The sequence below is a fragment of the Coregonus clupeaformis genome, chromosome 24, assembly GCF_020615455.1.
Source record: "Coregonus clupeaformis isolate EN_2021a chromosome 24, ASM2061545v1, whole genome shotgun sequence".
Taxonomy (NCBI): Eukaryota; Metazoa; Chordata; class Actinopteri; order Salmoniformes; family Salmonidae; genus Coregonus; species Coregonus clupeaformis.
Window position 1 is genome coordinate 27,036,361 of NC_059215.1, and position 22,225 is coordinate 27,058,585.

The 22,225-nt window shown below is 44.5% G+C and overlaps 1 protein-coding gene across 2 annotated transcripts in view; it reads right to left on the minus strand.

Moving 5' to 3' along the window:
* Window positions 1-22,225, minus strand: part of LOC121557191 (histone-binding protein RBBP4) — a 41,538-nt gene that overhangs the window by 15,634 nt on the left and 3,679 nt on the right. For both annotated transcript variants that reach the window (XM_041871028.2, XM_045207138.1), the window contains exons 2-5: window positions 16,070-16,217; window positions 15,787-15,932; window positions 13,955-14,128; window positions 2,526-2,641 (exon numbers count right to left, since the gene is read on the minus strand). In XM_041871028.2, coding sequence (XP_041726962.1) covers window positions 2,526-2,641; window positions 13,955-14,128; window positions 15,787-15,932; window positions 16,070-16,217 — 584 coding nt within the window. The remainder of the gene's footprint in view (window positions 1-2,525; window positions 2,642-13,954; window positions 14,129-15,786; window positions 15,933-16,069; window positions 16,218-22,225) is intronic.

The following is a 22,225-nucleotide window of genomic DNA, read 5'->3' on the forward strand; positions in this document are numbered from 1 at the left end:
AACTCTGAAGCTCTGTCAGAGTAACCATCGGGTTCTTGGTCACCACCCTGACCAAGGCCCTTCTCCCCAGATTGCTCAGTTTGGCCGGGCGGCCAGCTCTAGGAATAGTCTTAGTGGTTCCAAACTTCTTCCATTTAAGAATGATGGAGGCCATTGTGTTCTTGGGGACCTTCAATGCTGCAGAAATGTTTTGGTACCCTTTCCCAGATCTGTGCCTCGACACAATCCTGTCTCGGATCTCTACGGACAATTCCTTTGACCTCATGGCTTGGTTTTTCCTCTGACATGCACTGTCAACTGTAGGACCTTATATAGACAGGTGTGTGCCTTTCCAAGTCATGCCCAATCAATCAAATGTACCACAGGTGGACTCCAATCAAGTTGTAGAAACATCTCAAGGATGATCAATGGAAACCCGAGCTCAATTTCGAGTCTCATAGCAAAGGGTCTGAATAAATTTGCACAAATTTCTAAAAACCTGTTTTCGCTTTGTCATTATGGGGTATTGTGTGTAGATTGATGAGGAAAATGTTTTATTTAATCCATTTTAGAATAAGGCTGTAACGTAACAAAACGTGGAAAAAGTCAAGGGGTCTGAAGACTTTCCGAATGCACCAGTCTCAGGACAGCACTGCTTACCAACCACCAACTGAATCTCTGTAGTGTCAAGACATCTAAAGCAGAGACAGATCCCTACCAAGTACAGGCTCAGTGTAAGGAGGACACAAAGACATGGAGAGGAATAAAGGATCTGGATGAAGAATACGCCTTTCCTCTATGACCTGGTGACGTGTTCACTGTCTGACATGGGAGGTAGAGACCAGAAAACACTACTTTGAGAAATTCAACTCAATGATACCATTTTACAGATTTGAAAGATGTTCACAAATTAAGAATACTCCTTGGGGAGGGACAAACAGCAAATATTGCAGCCAAAAGTTGTTTCATCATGTAATAGCTTGAGGGACAGTGAGTGACCATTAGATTAATATGTTTCATCATGACATAGTGTGAGGGACAGTGAGTGACCATTAGATTAATATGTTTCATCATGTCATAGTGTGAGGGACAGTGAGTGACCATTAGATTAATATGTTTCATCATGACATAGTGTGAGGGACAGTGAGTGACCATTAGATTAATATGTTTCATCATGTTATAGTGTGAGGGACAGTGAGTGACCATTAGATTAATATGTTTCATCATGTCATAGTGTGAGGGACAGTGAGTGACCATTAGATTAATATGGATGTACATCATTACGTTACTTCTTGACTTTTTATTTAGAACACAAACACTTAATTGCTACACATAATAGTGATACTCACTCCACAGTGGTGGGTTGGTTGGTGTGGAAGCTGAACTACACAGCGACCCAGACCCTCCACTGAACAATACAGCGACCCAGACCCTCCACTGAACAATACAGCGACCCAGACCCCCCACTGAACAATACAGAGACCCAGACCCTCCACTGAACAATACAGCGACCCAGACCCTCCACTGAACAATACAGCGACCCAGACCCTCCACTGAACAATACAGCGACCCAGACCCTCCACTGAACAATACAGCGACCCAGACCCTCCACTGAACTACACAGCGACCCAGACCCTCCACTGAACAATACAGCGACCCAGACCCTCCACTGAACAATACAGCGACCCAGACCCTCCACTGAACAATACAGCGACCCAGACCCTCCACTGAACTACACAGCGACCCAGACCCTCCACTGAACAATACAGCGACCCAGACCCTCCACTGAACAATACAGCGACCCAGACCCTCCACTGAACAATACAGCGACCCAGACCCTCCACTGAACAATACAGCGACCCAGACCCTCCACTGAACAATACAGCGACCCAGACCCCCCACTGTCGAAGAAAACACACTCCCATTCATGTTTTTGTTTCCATTTGTATGTCGTGTATTGGATGTATTTGGCAAAACAGACATCCTGAATTTCATGCCAATAAAGCAACTTTGAATTGAAAGAGCGCGAGAGAGTGCGACAAAGAGATACAAAGAGAGAGAGAGAGAGAGAGAGAGAGAGAGAGAGAGAGGGAGAGAGAGAGACAAAGAGAGAGAGAGACAAAGAGAGAGAGAGAGACAAAAGAGAGAGAGAGAGAGAGAGACAAAGAGAGAGAGAGACAAAGAGAGAGAGACAAAAAGAGAGAGAGAGACAAAGAGAGAGAGAGAGAGAGAGAGATCGACAGAGAGAGAGAGAGAGACAAAGAGAGAGAGACAAAGAGAGAGAGATCGACAGAGAGAGAGAGAGAGACAAAGAGAGAGAGAGACAAAGAGAGAGAGACAAAAAGAGAGAGAGAGAGACAAAGAGAGAGAGAGAGACAAAGAGAGCAATGTTTTATTTCAACAGGCCAAAGGTGTTTCCTTTCCTTCATCTGTAATGATGTGAGATGATCTGTGTGTTGGTGTGTCAGCCTTACTGGTTACCAATTGCATTGTGTGTGTGTGTGTGTGTGTGTGTGTGTGTGTGTGTGTGTGTGTGTGTGTCTTACATGGTCGTCTGAAGCACTAAGGAGACATCCAGAGAGGTTAGGGTTCCATGAGAGGCCGTAGCCCTCCTTCTGATGTCCCCTCAGGCGCAGGTCAGGAGTACACTCTCCTGAAGGGTCTGTGGAGGAGAGGGCACACTGGTTAACCGTGGTGGAGGTGAGGGCACTGGTTAACCGTGGTGGAGGAGAGGGCACTGGTTAACCGTGGTGGAGGAGAGGGCACTGGTTAACCGTGGTGGAGCAGAGGACACACTGGTTAACCGTGGTGGAGCAGAGGACACTGGTTAACCGTGGTGGAGCAGAGGACACTGGTTAACCGTGGTGGAGCAGAGGACACTGGTTATATTGGCTACCATGTTATCCATTTCGATAAAGGACATGTTACCTAAAATACAGTACAATTAAAAACGGCAGGTAGCTTAGTGGTTAAGAGCGTTGTGCCAGTAACCGAAAGGTCGCTGGTTCTAATCCCCGAGCCGACTAGGTGAAAAATCTGTCGATGTGCCCTTGAGCAAGGCACTTAACCCTAATTGCTCCTGTAAGTCGCTCTGGATAAGAGCGTCTGCTAAATGACCAATTATTTATATTTATTTATTTAAAAACAAAAAACTGTTTTGTGTGAGAAGTAGGCATTGGTGTGAAGACGAAAAAGGAAATTCACACGAGCACCACCATGCCTCCTCCACCCATGCTCTACCAAGGTTTTCCAGCACCACCATGCCTCCTCCACCCATGCTCTACCAAGGTTTTCCAGCACCACCATGCCTATTCCACCCATGCTCTACCATGGTTTTCCAGCACCACCATGCCTATTCCACCCATGCTCTACCAAGGTTTTCCAGCACCACCATGCCTATTCCACCCATGCTCTACCAAGGTTTTCCAGCACCACCATGCCTATTCCACCCATGCTCTACCATGGTTTCCAGCACCACCATGCCTATTCCACCCATGCTCTACCAAGGTTTTCCAGCACCACCATGCCTATTCCACCCATGCTCTACCAAGGTTTTCCAGCACCACAATGCCTATTCCACCCATGCTCTACCAAGGTTTTCCAGCACCACCATGCCTATTCCACCCATGCTCTACCAAGGTTTTCCAGCACCACCATGCCTATTCCACCCATGCTCTACCAAGGTTATCCAGCACCACCATGCCTATTCCACCCATGCTCTACCAAGGTTTTCCAGCACCACCATGCCTATTCCACCCATGCTCTACCAAGGTTATCCAGCACCACCATGCCTATTCCACTCATGCTCTACCAAGGTTTCCCAGCACCACCATGCCTATTCCACCCATGCTCTACCAAGGTTTTCCAGCACACAGCTTTGACCTACTACAGTAGCTATGTTGGTCTATTTTACTTCAAACAATGTGTATGCATGTTGCTCAGGATTCAAACTCCATCTGGAGAGCTACTGGGTGTGCAGGCTTTTGATCCAACCCTGCTCAAAAACACAACAGTCAGCTTATCAAGGTCCTGTTGAGCAGCTGATTTTTATTTTTTTTACAATGGGGTGTGTTCGAGCAGGGCTGGAGCAAAAAATCTGCACCCGCAGTAGATCTCCTGTCCTCTACTGGAGGTGGGATGGCCACCCTAAAACATTACAATTACAACTTTTTATGTCTTTATAAAATAAAATTCCCTCATTCAATGAACCAGGGATCAAAAAGCTAAGGTGGGCGAGGTAGCCAACTAAGACATTTATTTATTTGTAAAGTTAAAATGTTTAGTGTTCAGGGGAGATCTTGACAGCATAGGAGTTAGAATATTTTTTTAACATGGCCAGTATTGAATAGAGGAGAATCTTAGCCAATTTTGAGCGCTTGAGAGACGGTTTTACAACCGCAGTTTGCAGCACTGGTTTCATCAACTGCGCGCCCGTATATCAACTGCGTGTCGACCATTTGCCGTTATACACGTGTGCCGGTGGAAAGCTATTTTAGGACTCCGGATATGTTAATGACATTAATACACGCTAATAGTTAAATAGTCAACTAGCGAGATAGCCGACTCAAAACATAGTGTCGTTTGGCTGGTTCTCTCGCTAATCTATTGCATATCACTATTTTACCTGCTGCCCAAAATGTCTCTCTCCTCTGGCAACGGCCCACTGGCACACGCAGGTGATGCACACCTGACTTTTTACAGGATTTTCATTGCTGACCAAATATTAGCTATAACTGGGCAAATGACTCACTAACTAGCAATGAATATCAACAAATGTGCACAAGCCCTCGCTTTGATCAACAACAAAAAAAACGCATCTTGCGACCGCATGATTGAAAGACCGCTAGTGCCGGTCACTGAAGGCCTACATTAATTCTATTCCGATGCAGAGATTGGGAGGACAGCGCACAGCACAGCGCAGCACAGCCCAGCACAGCACAGCACAGCACAGCCCAGCCCAGCACAGCACAGCGCAGCGCAGCACAGCGCATCCAGAGGACACTTGGATCCAATTTTGATCGGAGCAGCCCAATTGTTTGATATTGTGATTCCATTCGGGGGAATTTAAATCTATAATGGGCTTGTCCGACCTTTATTTTGTTTATTTGCACCGGACAAGCGGACAAGCGTTATTGTCGAGCCCTGATACTTCTCACTTAAAAAAATAGTTTGTTATTACATTTCAGATTTTTTTACAAGGGTGTTTTATACAGTAGCCTATTAGTGCAGTATTTTACTTTGAGCTTTGGGACAAGTAAAAAAAAATGTTTTCAAATAATAATAATAATAATAATAATAATAATTAATATATATACAGTGGGGAAAAAAAGTATTTAGTCAGCCACCAATTGTGCAAGTTCTCCCACTTAAAAAGATGAGAGAGGCCTGTAATTTTCATCATAGGTACAAGTCAACTATGACAGACAAATTGAGAATTTTTTTTTTAGAAAATCACATTGTAGGATTTTTAATGAATTTATTTGCAAATTATGGTGGAAAATAAGTATTTGGTCACCTAGAAACAAGCAAGATTTCTGGCTCTCACAGACCTGTAACTTCTTCTTTAAGAGGCTCCTCTGTCCTCCACTCGTTACCTGTATTAATCGCACCTGTTTGAACTTGTTATCAGTATAAAAGACACCTGTCCACAACCTCAAACAGTCACACTCCAAACTCCACAATGGCCAAGACCAAAGAGCTGTCGGGGGGCGCTGTTGGAAGCCAAGGATGTAGCACGCGTCTCCCTATCGCTCCTGAGTTAGTGACCAAATTTATATATTTAACTTTGCAAAATTGCATACATTTCTGTTTGCCCAGGCGTCTGAAGAGACCCATAAACAACTCAGTTCAAGTTTAATAAATTCAAATTCGTAATGACATCAACCCGGCCAAAAACAGAGTCTGCAAGAGCAGGCCGCAACAAGCCTGCAACTTCTCCCGACTCACCCCCGCCACCGAACGCTGCCAATGCCGGCCCCACGGAAACACTGACTGTGGAGATGCTGCAATCCGTGATAGGCACCCTCAAAACCGACATTTTCGGAAAAATTGACTGTCTCTCTACCAATCTCAGGTCAGAGATATCAACGATCAAAGACGAGCTTAAAAAATCTATCGAGAGTATACAGAATAAGCTCGACGCACATGGGGTGACTTTATCGGATTTGGAGCGAGGTGCTACAGACCACAGCACTCGCATTAGCGAGCTAGAGGCTAACGTCGGCTCATTGACAACTAGGGTGGCATTCTCGATAATAGATGCGAAGATATGGAAAGTAGAATGCGGAGGAACAACATTCGTCTACTGGGAATACCGGAGGGGAGTGGAGGGCCCAAGGCCCACGGAGTACATGGCCCAGCTACTTCAGGAGCTACTCGGGCTAGAGGAGAAGCCATTGCTAGACCGGGCTCACCGTCTCTGCGTAGCCGACCCAGGGATGGAGAACCCCCACGACCATTTGTCATCAGGGTGCATTTCTTTCACGTCCGCAACGACATACTGAGAAGATCGGGAGAAGCATCCCCTCTTCTACATAAGGGTAAAAGAGTCTCGATATTTGCGGACTACACAACAGCTGTGGCTAAGAGGCGGGCTAGCTTTGGAGCTGTGAAACGCCAACTACACGCCTGCCCGGGCGTGAAGTTCGGCCTCATCTACCCTGCGGTTTTGAGACTGACTTTACCGGACGGCTCCATGCACAGATTCGAGGACCCGGCTATAGCGGCAGATTTCATCAACAAGAACGTGAAAGCGGCTGTTGTACCGCATGGTGTGTAACAAATGGTTGGCTGGCTGGTCTTCCTAGCAGGCTAGTTAGCAGGCCGAATGGGTGACTAACGAAGCCATCTTTGCTGGGTTCATCGACATATGAATGTCATTCTCTTTTTATCTCTTTATTTCCAGCCCAGGTTTGCCGCCTCTAATGCCAATATCTGGGGGTCTGCATGGCTGTTTCAGTTTGTTCATTTACCATCTGCGTCGAGGTTAAACCTCTCTTAATCGAGGATAATTTTCCTTAAACTCTGTTGGGGACCATTCTATCCATGTTTGGCTTACTCTAGTTAAATGGTCACTAATCTTAGGTAGCACAGAGTAAGAGTTATCATGCTTAGCTCTAAACTTTCTTTGTATTTAGGGTTTTGCTTGCATCTCATTTGGGGAGATGCTTCGGCAAGGGCGGGTGTGAGGGAAGGGTTTGTTCACTCTCTATTTGTATATAGTTTGTATATGTTTTTTGTGCCTCTTCGCTTGTTTTTGTTTTTTACATTTGCGCTTTTAGGTTCAACTAAGATCTTCAGTTTACATTGTACCTTGTCCTTTACACATCCCTCTCTCTCTTAAGATATGACTCAGCCTAGTGTAGCCCATACTGCTGGAGGGAATGGCTTTAATTTTCTTACTTGGAACTGCAGGGGCATAAATAACCCAGTTAAACGTAGTAAGGTGCTACACCATCTTCATCATTTGAAAGCTCACATCATCTTTCTTCAAGAAACTCATCTGAAGGTATCACAACACTCAAGTCTTAGGTGCAGATGGGTGGGTCAGGTGTTCCATTCCTCATTTCAGAGTAAGGCGAGAGGGGTGGCTATTTTACTTCACAGATCGGTACCTTTTACATGTTCTAAGGTGATCGCAGATCCCCATGGTAGATATATAATTGTCAGTGGTAGGCTGCTCAATACAAAGGTTCTTCTTGTTAATATCTATGCTCCTAACTGGGACAATGGTGATTTTTTCAAATCGGTTTTCTCTACACTCCCAGATATGTCCACCCATATGTTGATTTTAGGAGGTGACTTTAACTGTTGGTTAGACCCACAATTGGATCGTTCCTCCACTAAACCTACCACCTTATCAACCTCAGCTAGAGTTGTTCGAACCTTTATGTCTGAATTCGCAATCTCAGATCCTTGGAGAATGGCTAATCCAGCTGGGAAAGCATACTCTTTTTTCTCATCGGTTCACCACACTTTTACGCGCATAGACTACTTCCTTGTTGATGACCGGCTCCTCCACTCCATATCTTCATGTTCATATAACCCAATTGTTGTATCTGACCACGCCCCTGTTACTATGGAAGTAGCTTTTCAAAATGTAGACAATCAGCGACCGCCTTGGCGACTAAAAACTCAACTGCTCAGTAATGAACACTTTGTCAATTTTGTTTTGAGTCAAATCGACTTTTTCATGATTACAAATAGAACCCCAAACATCTCTGCGTCTACTCTCTGGGAAACTTTGAAAGCTTATATCAGAGGTGAAATTATCTCCTACACCGCACATGAGAACAAATTGAAAAGGAATAGGTTATCTATGTTAACACGCTGTATTGCCCAATTAGATGACATTTATGCCGTTTCACCATCCCCGGATATTTATAAGGAACGTTTAACTCTGCAAGCAGAATTTGACACACTATTAACAGACCAGGTTACTGAAATGCTTGTCAAGTCTAGGAGCACTTACTATGAACAAGGAGATAAAGCCAGTAAATTATTAGCTCACAAGTTACGTCAACTATCATCATCATCTCAGATTACAAAAATTCGTACATCATCTGGGATATCATTAGATCCTGGGGGATCAATGAGGAGTTCAAGAGATTTTACCAGTCTCTATATACCTCTGAAAGTAAAGCGGATACACTGGAATTGGATGATTTCTTCCACTCACTTTCTGTGCCTTCGGTCGGCCGGGATTTGGTTAAAAATTAGAGCAGCCGATCACTGTTGAAGAACTGTCTAACGCTGTCAAATCCCTTCAATCTGGGAGAAGCCCAGGGCCTGATGGCTACCCGACAGAGTTTTATAAAAGTTTATCACCAAAATAGCCCCTATTCTAATTGAAATGTACAATGATGCATTTGTAAATGGTGCTCTCCCACATACTCTCACTCAAGCAACCATTTGTGTTATTCTTAAAAAAAACAAAGACCCTCTTGACTGTGCATCATACCGTCCAATTAGCTTGCTAAATGTGGACTATAAAATTCTAGCCAAAATTCTGGCAACGCGGCTAGAAACAGTCCTCCCATCAATTATCTCTCCGGATCAAACAGGATTTATAAAAATAGACACTCATTCTTCAATCTCCGAAGATTATTTAATATTATATACAATCCTTCTATCGACAATACCTCTGAAGCCATTATATCCCTGGACGCGGAGAAAGCGTTTGATCGGGTGGAATGGAAATACCTTTTTTACACTCTAAATAAATTTGGCTTTGGCTCCAAATTCATGACCTGGATAAAACTTCTGTACTCATCCCCCCAAGCCTCTGTCAGGACTAATAACACTCAATCAGATCGCTTCCCTTTGCAAAGATCGACACGTCAGGGTTGCCCTTTAAGTCCCTTACTGTTTGCCCTCGCCATAGAGCCACTTGCAATAGCACTTCGCTCCAACCCCCTCATCAAAGGCATAGTCAGATAACACAAACTGTCTTTATATGCAGATGATTTATTAATATACACATCCAATCTTTCTGTCTCTGTCCCTGCTGCCCTTGCCACTTTCGCATCCTTCGGTCACTTATCAGGGTATAAACTAAATCTCAGTAAAAGTGAATTGATGCCACTTAACATGGCTGCAAAAAAATCCCCTTTACATAACTTGCCATTTAAAATAGCTCACAGTAGTTTTATTTATCTCGGGGTACATGTCACAATTAGGTTTGAAAACCTTTTTCAAGCCAACTTTGCTCCTCTCTTAACCCGTACTAAGGACGATTTGGAACGGTGGTCTTTGCTACACCTCTCCTTAGTTGCTAGTTGCTAGTTGGGACAAAAAGCCTCCTAGGATGCGAAAACAGCTCTTGCAGAGGCCCAAACCAGACGGCGGTCTAGCTCTACCAGATTTCAGATTCTATTATTGGGCCGCTAACCTTAGGATCATTCAGTACTGGTTGCAGAGCAGAGTGATATTCCCACCCCCAACTTGGCTGGAGATGGAGGCTGCCTCGTCTACACCGGCATCATTGTCTTCCCTCGCTCACTCCTCTATTACAGGCCCTTACTCCTCCTTCACCAATAATATATGTGTCAAAACAACATTGAAGATCTGGAATCAATTTAGACGCCACTTTGGGTTTCAAACAACCTCTTCCTTGGCTCCGGTAGCCTCAAACCCAGCTTTTTCCCCCATCTATGATTGATGGTGCTTTCTCAACATGGTCTAATCTCGGTATTAAAAGATTCAGAGACCTGTATACTAACAATACATTTAGTACGTTTCAACAATTATCAGCTAAATTTGGTCTCCCCAGACATCATTGTTTTAGGTTCTTACAAGTCCGGAGTTATGTCCGCAGCATAGATCCAGGATTCCCCAACCTTTCTGGTGGAACACAGTTCGACACATTTCTCACCCCACTTCCTAATCAGAAAGGCACATTGTCAATAATCTATAGACAAATTTGCTCACTACAAGCCATCTCATTAAACAATATCAAATCCTCTTGGGAGGAGGAACTGGGTGAGGAAATATCTGATGAACTATGGGAAGGGGCACTCAAAAGGGTACATAGCTCTTCTATTTGCGCTCGACACGGCCTCATCCAATGCAAACTCATTCATAGGGCCCACTGGACCAAAGCAAGACTATCAAAAATTTACAAGGATGTGAACCCTAATTGTGTTCGATGTAACCAGTCCCCTGCTAATCATGTGCACATGTTTTGGTGCTGCCCATCTCTTGTTGGTTTCTGGAAAGACATCTTCAACACACTCTCAGAATTAAGCGGCACACAGATCGAGCCAGACCCTCTCATTGCATTATTTGGAGTTTCCTTACCCACAATACAATTGACCAAAATGAATAAGGATGTAATTGCCTTTGTCACGTTGTTAGCGAGACGATTAATTTTACTTAGATGGAAATCCTCTGCAGCCCCTTCTCATGCTCTTTGGATTAAATCTATTTTGAATTGCATAAAGTTGGAGAAAATAAAACAGACACTCAATGGGTCTGTAGACAAATTCTATGCAAAGTGGGCTCCCTTCTTTTCTTATGTTAAAAGAATACATTTCCCTGCAGTTCCAGAGTGATGTATATTTATATATTGGTGATGTAAGAAGCCTGGTATGTGCATATACGACATCTCGGATGTTAAGGACGGTAATAACTGTGCTAGCTGACCTATAACAACTGGATCAAAACAGATATTTTTCCTTTTTTTTTTTTTTTTTTTGTGTTTTATCTTATTTATGTATTCAATGCCTATTTTTTCTTTCATGTCTGTCTCTCTATGTTTTGCTGTATCGTTGTCTTCAAATTGTTGTTCCATATTCATACCAAATAACTTTCAAGTGCAATTATTTACTAAATGCTGGTACTGAAAATTCAATAAACAAAGTATTAAAAAAAAAAAGACCAAAGAGCTGTCAAAGGATACCAGAAACAAAATTGTAGACCTGCACCAGGCTGGGAAGACTGAATCTGCAATAGGTAAGCAGCTTGGTTTGAAGAAATCAACTGTGGGAGCAATTATTAGGAAATGGAAGACATACAAGACCACTGAGAATCTCCCTCGATCTGGGGCTCCACGCAAGATCTCACCCCGTGGGGTCAAAATGATCACAAGAACGGTGAGCAAAAATCCCAGAACCACACGGGGGGGACCTAGTGAATGACCTGCAGAGAGCTGGGACCAAAGTAACAAAGCCTACCATCAGTAACACACTACGCCGCCAGGGACTCAAATCCTGCAGTGCCAGACGTGTCCCCCTGCTTAAGCCAGTACATGTCCAGGCCCGTCTGAAGTTTGCTAGAGTGCATTTGGATGATCCAGAAGAGGATTGGGAGAATGTCATATGGTCAGATGAAACCAAAATATAACTTTTTGGTAAAAACTCAACTCAGTCGTGTTTGGAGGACAAAGAATGCTGATTTGCATCCAAAGAACACCATACCTACTGTGAAGCATGGGGGTGGAAACATCATGCTTTGGGGCTGTTTTTTCTGCAAAGGGACCAGGACGACTGATCCGTGTAAAGGAAAGAATGAATGGGGCCATGTATCGTGAGATTTTTAGTGAAAACCTCCTTCCATCAGCAAGGGCATTGAAGATGAAACGTGGCTGGGTCTTTCAGCATGACAATGATCCCAAACACACCGCCCGGGCAACGAAGGAGTGGCTTCGTAAGAAGCATTTCAAGGTCCTGGAGTGGCCTAGCCAGTCTACAGATCTCAACCCCATAGAAAATCTTTGGAGGGAGTTGAAAGTCCGTGTTGCCCAGCGACAGCCCCAAAAGATCACTGCTCTAGAGGAGATCTGCATGGAGGAATGGGCCAAAATACCAGCAACAGTGTGTGAAAACCTTGTGAAGACTTACAGAAAACGTTTGACCTGTGTCATTGCCAACAAAGGGTATATAACAAAATATTGACAAAACTTTTGTTATTGACCAAATACTTATTTTCCACCATAATTTGCAAATAAATTCATTAAAAATCCTACAATGTGATTTTCTGGAATTTTTTTTCTCATTTTGTCTGTCATCGTTGACGTGTACCTATGATGAAAATTACAGGCCTCTCTCATCTTTTTAAGTGGGAGAACTTGCACAATTGGTGGCTGACCAAATACTTTTTTCCCCACTGTATATAAATAATCTGTCCTACTTGTCCGAAGGAAAAGTGGCTAAAAAAGTGAATGTCATGCCCTGGATTTCCATGGGTTTTTACACCGGAAGGTGACTTTCTGTTAAAAGGTGCATTATGCAACACCTGATTATTTTAGCAATCAAAAGTCTGTTATTGGCAGTGCCACTGTAACCTTTAATTCGCCCAAAAGGCCTTAATGGCACAGGTGGTGCGCTGGTTTAAACCCTGGTCCGCTGGTTTAAACCCTGGTCTGCTGGTTCAAACCCTGGTCTGTTTTGAACTATTATAGTATGTTTAGAACAAAAGCAATTGTCTGCAGTTTGCAAAAGGTAAATAGCTCAATTGATTGCGACAGTCTTACATTGTACAATATGACTCAATTCCCATTGAAAGCAAAGTAAAAAAAAAAAAAAAAGTTAAATCATTGATTTATAAAAGGGTGAAATAACTCAGCCAGAGACTAAACAAAGATATCCCCATGTACACTGGAGCCCGCGTCTTCTACAGCTTGTTTCTAGCCTAAAGCGTTGCAGCAAATACAATCAAGACAGTCAAATGTCAGAGTTGTGAGTTTGGCACTGTTGAGCAGCACACACTTGGATTAAAAATGTCAACACAACAGGAGAGGGCCTCCCGAGTGGCGCAGCGTTCTAAGGCACTACGTCGCAGGGCTAGCGGTGTCACTACAGACCCGGGTTCTATCCCGGGCTGTATCACAACCGGCCGTGATCAGGAGGCACACAATTGGCCCAGCGCCAGAAATGCTACAAAAAAAATGTAGCACATAGTTGGTTCTTAACAGATATAAATGGGCACGTGAGAGCGATTAAATTATATATTTTATAAAAACTGTTGCACCAACCAACTTAAGTCAATCTGACATTTTTTTTAACGTCCAATGGTCACTTCACGGAGGCTATAGTCTAACGACCCTGTTAATAATCCAGTATGTGGTTCTCGGTAACGGCCAGACCAGGGTACAGTTGTGTACCGTACCTCCAATCATTCACCGACATTGGTGTCAAACTGGCTTCGATATGATGGTAGGGAGATTTAGATTTAACATTGAGCTTCAACACAATGCCATGCTATTGTGGCAGCGGTTCTCCTAAACCTAATGGAAGCCAACTGAAAAACACTTGGCTTACACTTACTTCCAGATCTGTGCATGGGTTGGGGTTAGGGAGGAGGTATTAAAGGGGAGGGACCAGCTAATGGACCCTCCCTATTCGTTGGGGTTAGGGAGGAGGTTTTAAAGGGGAGGGACCAGCTAATGGAACCCTCCCTATTCGTTGGGGTTAGGGAGGAGGTATTAAAGGGGAGGGACCAGCTAATGGAACCCTCTCTATTCTTTTCCAGACCTTACCAGGTTTGGAGGGATGCTTGGTGTAGTCGAAGACCAGTACATCTGAGGTGGGGGTCTTGGTTGCGATGATGCAGGGGTTCTGGGGCATGTACCTGGCCCGGTTCACCTCTCCTTCATGGTTGATCTTGATCTCTATCTCGATCTTCCCACTCACTGAGCCAAAACCTCCAAACTCTACAGAGAGAAGGAGACAATGTTATCATTATGTACTATGGCAAAGTAGATTCCTTAACTTTTACAAAGCGAGGTAGAGTCTTGGATTGGATGGCATTGAGAAGTGTGTTCTAGTGTGTGTGTGTGTGTGTGTGTGTGTGTTAGGGATGTGACAAATGGACACATTTTCTTCACGTTTAAAACTGCCATTTATCGGTTTCCGTTAAAACGAAAAGAACATGTAGCTTAGCGGTTAAGAGCGGTGTGCCAGTAACCGAAAGGTCGCTGGTTCTAATCCCAGAGCCGACATTGAAAAATCTGTCGATGTGCCCTTGAGCAAGGCACTTAACCCTAATTGCTCCTTTAAGTCGCTCTGGATAAGAGCGTCTGAAAAAAATATTCCACGTCCTATTGCGTGTTGTGACCACTAGGGGGCAATGAAGTTCTACGGCAGTCATAGAGTAGGTGGTATCTGGAATCTGCTTGGGGCAGGTGTCATTTCATCTGGAAGACAACCGTTAATTCACCTCCACTTCCATTTGTTACGTGCATTAGCGACTCACAAAAAAAAATGTAAAAAATACCTAGCCAAGTGATCACAGTTGTTTTCCCCTCCATTCTTCTCTCCCTTCATTACAGGCCGCCTCTCTCGCTCAATTTCGATCCAACCGCTCCCTCTACACATACGCACGCAGCGAACCCATTAGTCCCTACAGAAATGACTGCCCATCTCACTGATGGCATACTGTAGACAAGCTAACATTCCTTGCCAAATCACAACAGCTTTATCACGAATTCAATATGGACTGGTTGATTAAAATAGGGAAAATGTGTTCTAACAACGAGCTGGAGTTTTGGAATAATAAATGAATCTCATCTACTTTGGGCTTTTTTTTGGGGGGGGGACTGCCATTTAGAATAGGTTCCCATTGATGCCACGTTGTCCGTCCTGCTTTCGGAGAACTTCCCCCAGACTGATATATGCAACAAAAACATTGTTTTGATGAAGGCAAATAGCAGATTCATTAGTCTATGGACTTTTGTTTCATGTTTAACAAAAGCCTTCCCACCGGGTTTAAGCTTACAAATCAAACAGGGCAAAAGAACTCCCCAAATGTGAGTATCTACTAGTTAAAAAAAGAATTGTAGCTTTCTAACGCCGTTAACTGAATGTCTCAACTCCCATTCTAAAGGGAATAACACCCTGTTGAAACGGGAGTAAACGGTGAACGGTGATATTTATGAGAAGGACCCACCTGTTTCAGTAGTGTGACCCGCGGCTGAAATGGCGCTTGCTGTCTTTCATTTAGCAAATTACCTTGCAACTCAAGTAGGCCATTGACAATGGCTGCATATCAACCGCAATCATTACAGTAATCAGTGCTTTTTCTCCAAACTTGATGACATGCTTTATATCCATGGCAAATCATTTCAGATGCACATCTCCTTCGCCAAACATTACAGTGTTACCCATTTCTTCACGTTTTCCTTTTATGATGATGATCGGGACCCGTTAGTGGTAGTTTGGTGATAACTGCACTGTGATTTTAATAATACAAATATTGTTTTTCAAGTTAGGGATATTTTTCTTAACGTTAAGGATTCAGTTCTGTTTTTAACGTTCACACCCATAGTGTGTGTGTCTGTCTGTGTGTGCAATGAGCATGAGTGCGTCTCACCGCCTTTCTCGCTGTCGTAGTGCGAAACATTAAACTGGGCGTCGTCATTGGGCAGCTGTACGCTGGCGATGACCAGGTGATTCTGCTCGTCTGACGTGTGCGTGCCCAGAACCAGGCGGTGCACGCTAAAATCTTTCCCCTCGGGCCTGGTAAACAAACAGAGACAGCAACAAAACAGGAAGCAGGACGGACAACGTGGCATCAATGGGTAGTTTAAGGCCAAAACGAAGAATGCATAAGGTGTGTTTGAGATTTCTTGTTAACGTTGTGTGTGTGTGTATACCTGGATACATCAGGCAGCCACTGGGCGGTGAGGCTGGGCCATTCCAGAGCGTGGGTCATCACCAGGTCATAGAGGAAAGGCGTATTCTTCTTCCAGATCTTATATTCCTCATTTATCACCCTTTCCTCCACCGCATCATCAAAAGCACCTAGAGAGAGAGAGAGAGAGAAGCTAAATTACTTCTATGCTCGCTTCGAGGCAAACAACAATGAAGCATGTATGAGAGCACCAGCTGTTCCGGACAATTGTGTGATCACGCTCTCCGTAGCCAATGTGAGTAAGACCTTTTAACAGGTCAACATTCACAAGGCCACAGGGCCAGATAACCAGGACGTGTACTCAGAGCAAGCGCTGACCAACTGGCAAGTGTCTTCACTGACATTTTCAACCTGTCCCTGACTGAGTCTGTAATACCAACATGTTTCAAGCAGACCACCATAGTCCCTGTGCCCAAGAACACTAAGGTAACCTTCCTAAATGACTACCGACTCACATCTGTAGCCATGAAGTGCTTTGAAAGGCTGGTCATGGCTCACATCAACACCATTATCCCAGAAACCCTAGACCCACTCCACTTTGCATACCGCCCCAACAGATCCACAGATTATGCAATCTCTATTGCACTCCACACTGCCCTTTCCCACGTGGACAAAAGGAACACCTACGTGAGAATGCTATTCATTGACTACAGCTCAGCATTCAACACCATAGTGCCCTCAAAGCTCATCACTAAGCTAAGGACCTTGGGACTAAACACCTCCCTCTGCAACTGGATGCTGGACTTCCTGTTCACCCATGACTGCATGGCCAAGCACGACTCCAACACCATCATTAAGTTTGCTGACGACACAACAGTGGTAGGCCTGATCACCGACAACGATGGTGTCCACATCATCAACAAAACTAACATGGTCCAAGCACACCAAGACAGTCGTGAAGAGGGCACTACAAAGCCTATTCCCCCTCAAGAGACAAAGGATTTGGCATGGGTCCTCAGATCCTCAAAACGTTATACAGCTGCACCATCGAGAGCATCCTGACTGGTTGCATCACCGCCTGGTATGGCAACTACTCGGCCTCCGACAGCAAGGCTCCAGTTGAAACTAGCTAGCCAGCTAACTAGCTACTTGCTGTTAGCCACAGTTAGCGGTATTTCACCCAGAACATTGGATTTTTCTGCCGGAATAATTTAATCACTGGACATAAATCACCGGATCGCAACTAGCTAGCCGCAACCGAATGGATGTTGCTGTTTGGCTAATCACCACTGCCCCCGATGCAAGCACCAGTTAGCCTCGAGCTAGCCTAGAGCCAGGCCCATATCCCGGCTATCTACCTCTCGGTCTACCGGACGGGAGTAGCCAGCTAACTAGCTACTTGCTATTAGCTACCGTTAGCGGTATTACACCATTGTCCGTGGCCTGCACCACCTACCAGCCAGCTCTAGCCTGGACTATTATTCGGCCAGTCCGCACAGCGCGTTATCGACCCAGAATATATCAGTTTTTCTGCCGGAATCACTGAATCACTGGACCTTTAACTCCGGATTCATCGCTACCAGCTAGCTGCAACAAAATGGACGTTGTGGTTTGGCTAATCATCCTGAGTTAGGCCCATCTCCCGGCTATCTACCTCTCTGTCAACCGGACGGGACCACCTAGTGTTGACACGGAGCCCCGCCGATCGTACACGACTGGTCTGCCGACGAAATCGTCTGATGTGGTTACAACAGGCTTCCCGTTACGACGTCGACCACGAAGATTCCATCTGCTAGCCCCAGCCCGCTAGCACACGCTAGCCGTGGCCTCTTGCTCGCTAGTGCTTTAGCAGCCCCCGAACTACCTCCGAACTATCCTATTGCTGTTCACCGGACCTTATGATAACTCAGCTATACAGCTGATGCCTGCTGGATGGTTCCTTTATACGGTACCGCATCCTGTTTATGTTTAGCCTCAGCTCAAACTGTGTCGTCATTACCAGCTGTTGTCTTAGCTCTCTCAAATTACACCTGTGATTGCTTTATGCCTCTCTCCCATGTCAATATGGTTTGCTTATTGCTGTTTCGGTTATTTCTAATTGTACTATTTCACTGTAGATCCCCCAGCCCAGCTAAACCTGCCTTAGATAGCTCCTTTGTCCCACCCCCCATACACGCGGAGACCGACTCAATCGGTGCCTCCAGTGATGCTATCTCTTTCATTGTTACCCAACGCTTAGGTTTACCTCCACTTTACTCATATCCTTCCATATCCTTGTCTGTACATAATGCCCTGAATCTTTTCTACAACGCCCGGAAATCTGCCCCCTTTATTCTATGTACCCAACGCACTAGAAGAGCAGTTCTTAAAGCCTTTAGCTGTATCCTTATTCTAGTCCTCCTCTGTTCCTCTGGTGATGTAGAGGCTAACCCAGGCCCTGTAGCCCCCAGTATCACTCCTACTCCCCAGGCGCTATCATTTGTTGACTTCTGTAACCGTAAAAACCTTGGTTTCTTGCATGTTAATATCAGAAGTCTCCTTCCTAAGTTTGAGTTATTCACTGCGTTAGCACACTCCGCCATCCCTGATGTTCTAGCAGTGTCTGAATCCTGGCTTAGGAAGGCCACCAAAAATTCTGAAATGTCCATCCCCAACTATAATATTTTCCGTCTAGATAGAACTGCCAAAGGGGGTGGAGTTGCAATCTACTGTAGAGATAGCCTGCAGAGCTCTATCATACTATCCAGGTCTGTGCCCAAACAGTTTGAGCTTCTACTTCTAAAAATCCACCTTTCCAGAAATAAGTCTCTCACTGTTGCCGCTTGCTACAGACCCCCCTCAGCCCTCAGCTGTGCCCTGGACACCATATGTGAATTGATTGCCCCCCATTTTCCTCAGAGTTCGTACTGCTTGGTGACCTAAATTGGGATATGCTTAACACCCCGGCCATCCTACAATCCAAACTAGATGCCCTCAATCTCACACAAATTATCAACGAACCTACCAGGTACAACCCTAAATCCGTAACCATGGGTACCCTCATAGATATCATCCTGACTAACTTACCCTCTAAATAAACCTCTGCTGTCTTCAACCAGGATCTCAGCGATCACTGCCTTATTGCCTGCGTCCGTAACGGGTCCGCGGTCAAACGACCACCCCTCATCACTGTCAAACGCTCCCTAAAACACTTTAGCAAGCAGGCCTTCCTAATTGACCTGGCCCAGGTATCCTGGATGGATATAGATCTCATTCCGTCAGTAGAGGATGCCTGGTTGTTCTTTAAAAGTAATTTCCTCTCAATCTTAAATAAACATGCCCCATTCAAAAAATACAGAACTAAAAACAGATATAGCCCCTGGTTCTCCTCAGACTTGACTGCCCTTGACCAGCACAAAAACATCCTGTGGCGTACTGCATTAGCATCAAATAGCCCCCGCGATATGCAACTTTTCAGGGAAGATAGGAACCAATATACACAAGCAGTCAGGAAAGCAAAGGCTAACTTTTTCAAACAGAAATTTGCGTCCTGTAGCACTAACTCCAAAAAGTTTTGGGACACTGTAAAGTCCATGGAGAATAAGAGCACTTCCTCCCAGCTGCCCACTGCACTGAGGCTAGGAAACACTATCACCACCGATAAATCTACAATAATCGAGGATTTCAACAAGCATTTTGCTACGGCTGGCCATGCTTTCCACCTGGCTACCACTACCCCGGCCACCAACTCTGCACCCTCCGCTGCAACTTGCCCATGCCCCCCCCCGCTTCTCCTTCACACAAATTCAGACAGCTGATGTTTTGAAAGCGCAACAAAATCTGGACCCCTACAAATCAGCTGGGCTAGACAATCTGGACCCTTTCTTTCTAAAACTAGCCGCCGAAATTGTCGCAACCCCTATTACTAGCCTGTTCAACCTCTCTTTCTGTCTGAGATCCTCAGAGATTGGAAAGCTGCCGCGGTCATCCCCCTCTTCAAAGGGGGTGACACTCTAGATCCAAACTGTTACAGACCCATATCCATCCTGCCCTGCCTTTCGAAAGTATTTGAAAGCCAAGTTAAACAGATCACCCGACCATTTCGAATCCCACTGTACCTTCTCCGCTATGCAATCCGGTTTCGAGCTGGTCATGGGTGCACTTCAGCCACGCTCAAGGTCCTAAACGATATTATAACCGCGATCGATAATAGACAGTACTGTGCAGCCGTCTTCATCGACCTGGCCAAGGCTTTTGACTCTGTCAACCACGGCATTCTTATTGGCAGACTAAATAGCCTTGGTTTCTCAAATGACTGGCTCGCCTGGTACACCAACTACTTCTCAGATAGAGTTCAATGTGTCAAATCCGAGGGCCTGTTGTCTGGACCTATGGCAGTCTCTTTGGGGGTGCCACAGGGTTCAATTCTTGGGCCGACTCTTTTCTCTGTGTATATCAATGATGTCGCTCTTGTTGCTGGTGATTCTCAGATCCACCTCTATGCAGACGACACCATTTTGTATACATCTGGCCCTTCATTGGACACTGTGTTAACAAACCTCCAAACGAGCTTCAACGCCATACAACACTCCTTCCGTAGCCTCCAACTGCTCTTAAACACTAGTAAAACTAAATGCATGCTCTTCAACCGAACGCTGCTTGCACCCGCCCGCCCGACTAGAATCACTACTCTCGGCGGGTCTGACCTAGAGTATGTGGACAACTACAAATACCTAGGTGTCTGGTTAGACTGTAAACTCTCCTTCCAGACTCACATTAAGCATCTCCAATCCAAAGTTAAATCTAGAATCGGCTTCCTATTTCGCAACAAAGCCTCCTTCACTCATGCTGCCAAACATGCCCTCGTAAAACTGACTATCCTACCGATCCTTGACTTCGGCAATGTCATTTACAAAATAGCCTCCAACACTCTACTCAGCAAATTGGATGTAGTCTATCACAGTGCCATCCGTTTTGTCTCCAAAGCCCCATACACTACCCACCACTGTGACCTGTACGCTCTTGTTGGCTGGTCCTCACTACATGTTCGTCGTCAAACCCACTGGCTCCAGGCCATCTATAAATCACTGCTAGGCAAATCCCCGCCTTATCTTAGCTCATTGGTCACCATAGCAACACCCACCCGTAGTATGCGCTCCAGCAGCTATATCTCACTGGTCATTCCCAAAGCCAACACCTCCTTTGGCCGCCATTCCTTCCAGTTCTCTGCTGCCAATGACTGGAACGAATTGCAAAAATCTCTGAAGCTGGAGACTCTTATCTCCCTCACTAACTTTAAGCATCAGTTGTCAGAGCACCTTACCGATCACTGCACCTGTACACAGCCCATCTGAAATTAGCCCACCCAACTACCTCATCCCTATATTGTTATATATTTTGCTCTTTTGCACCCCAGTATCTCTATTTGCACATCATCTCTCGCACATCTATCATTCCAGTGTTAATACTAATTGTAATTATTTTGCACTATAGCCTATTTATTGCCTTACCTCCATAACTTGCTACATTTGCACACACTGTATATATATTTTCTGTTGTATTTTTGACTTTATGTTTTGTTTTACCCCATATGTAACTCTGTGTTGTTGTTTTTATCGCACTGCTTTGCTTTATCTTGGCCAGGTCGCAGTTGTAAATGAGAACTTGTTCTCAACTGGCTTACCTGGTTAAATAAAGGTGAAATAAAAAATAAAAAGGCACTACAGAGGGTAGTGCGTACGGCCCGGTACATCACTGGAGGAAGGCCCTACAAATTATCCTCGCAAGGGGAGGGTGCTAGAGTATTGATAACAGGGGTGTCAATCATTTTGACACTTGTCTTTTAGATAATTTTTTTCATCACTTGTTAAACAAAATGTATTTTTCTGAGCAATTGAATTAGTATAAAATAATATAATTTCCCAATTTTGTTACTTTTATTTACTCATTTTTATCAAGGGTGCCAATAATTAAAGCCCTGACTGTATGCATGTATGTATGCATGTACAGTACAAGTCAAAAGTTTGGACACACCTACTCATTCAAGGGTTTTTCTTTATTTTTACTATTTTCTACATTGTAGAATAATAGTGAAGACATCAAAACTATGAAACACATATGGAATCATGTAGTAACCAAAAAAGTGTTAAACAAAATCAGAATATATTTTATATTTGAGATTCTTCAAATAGCCACCCTT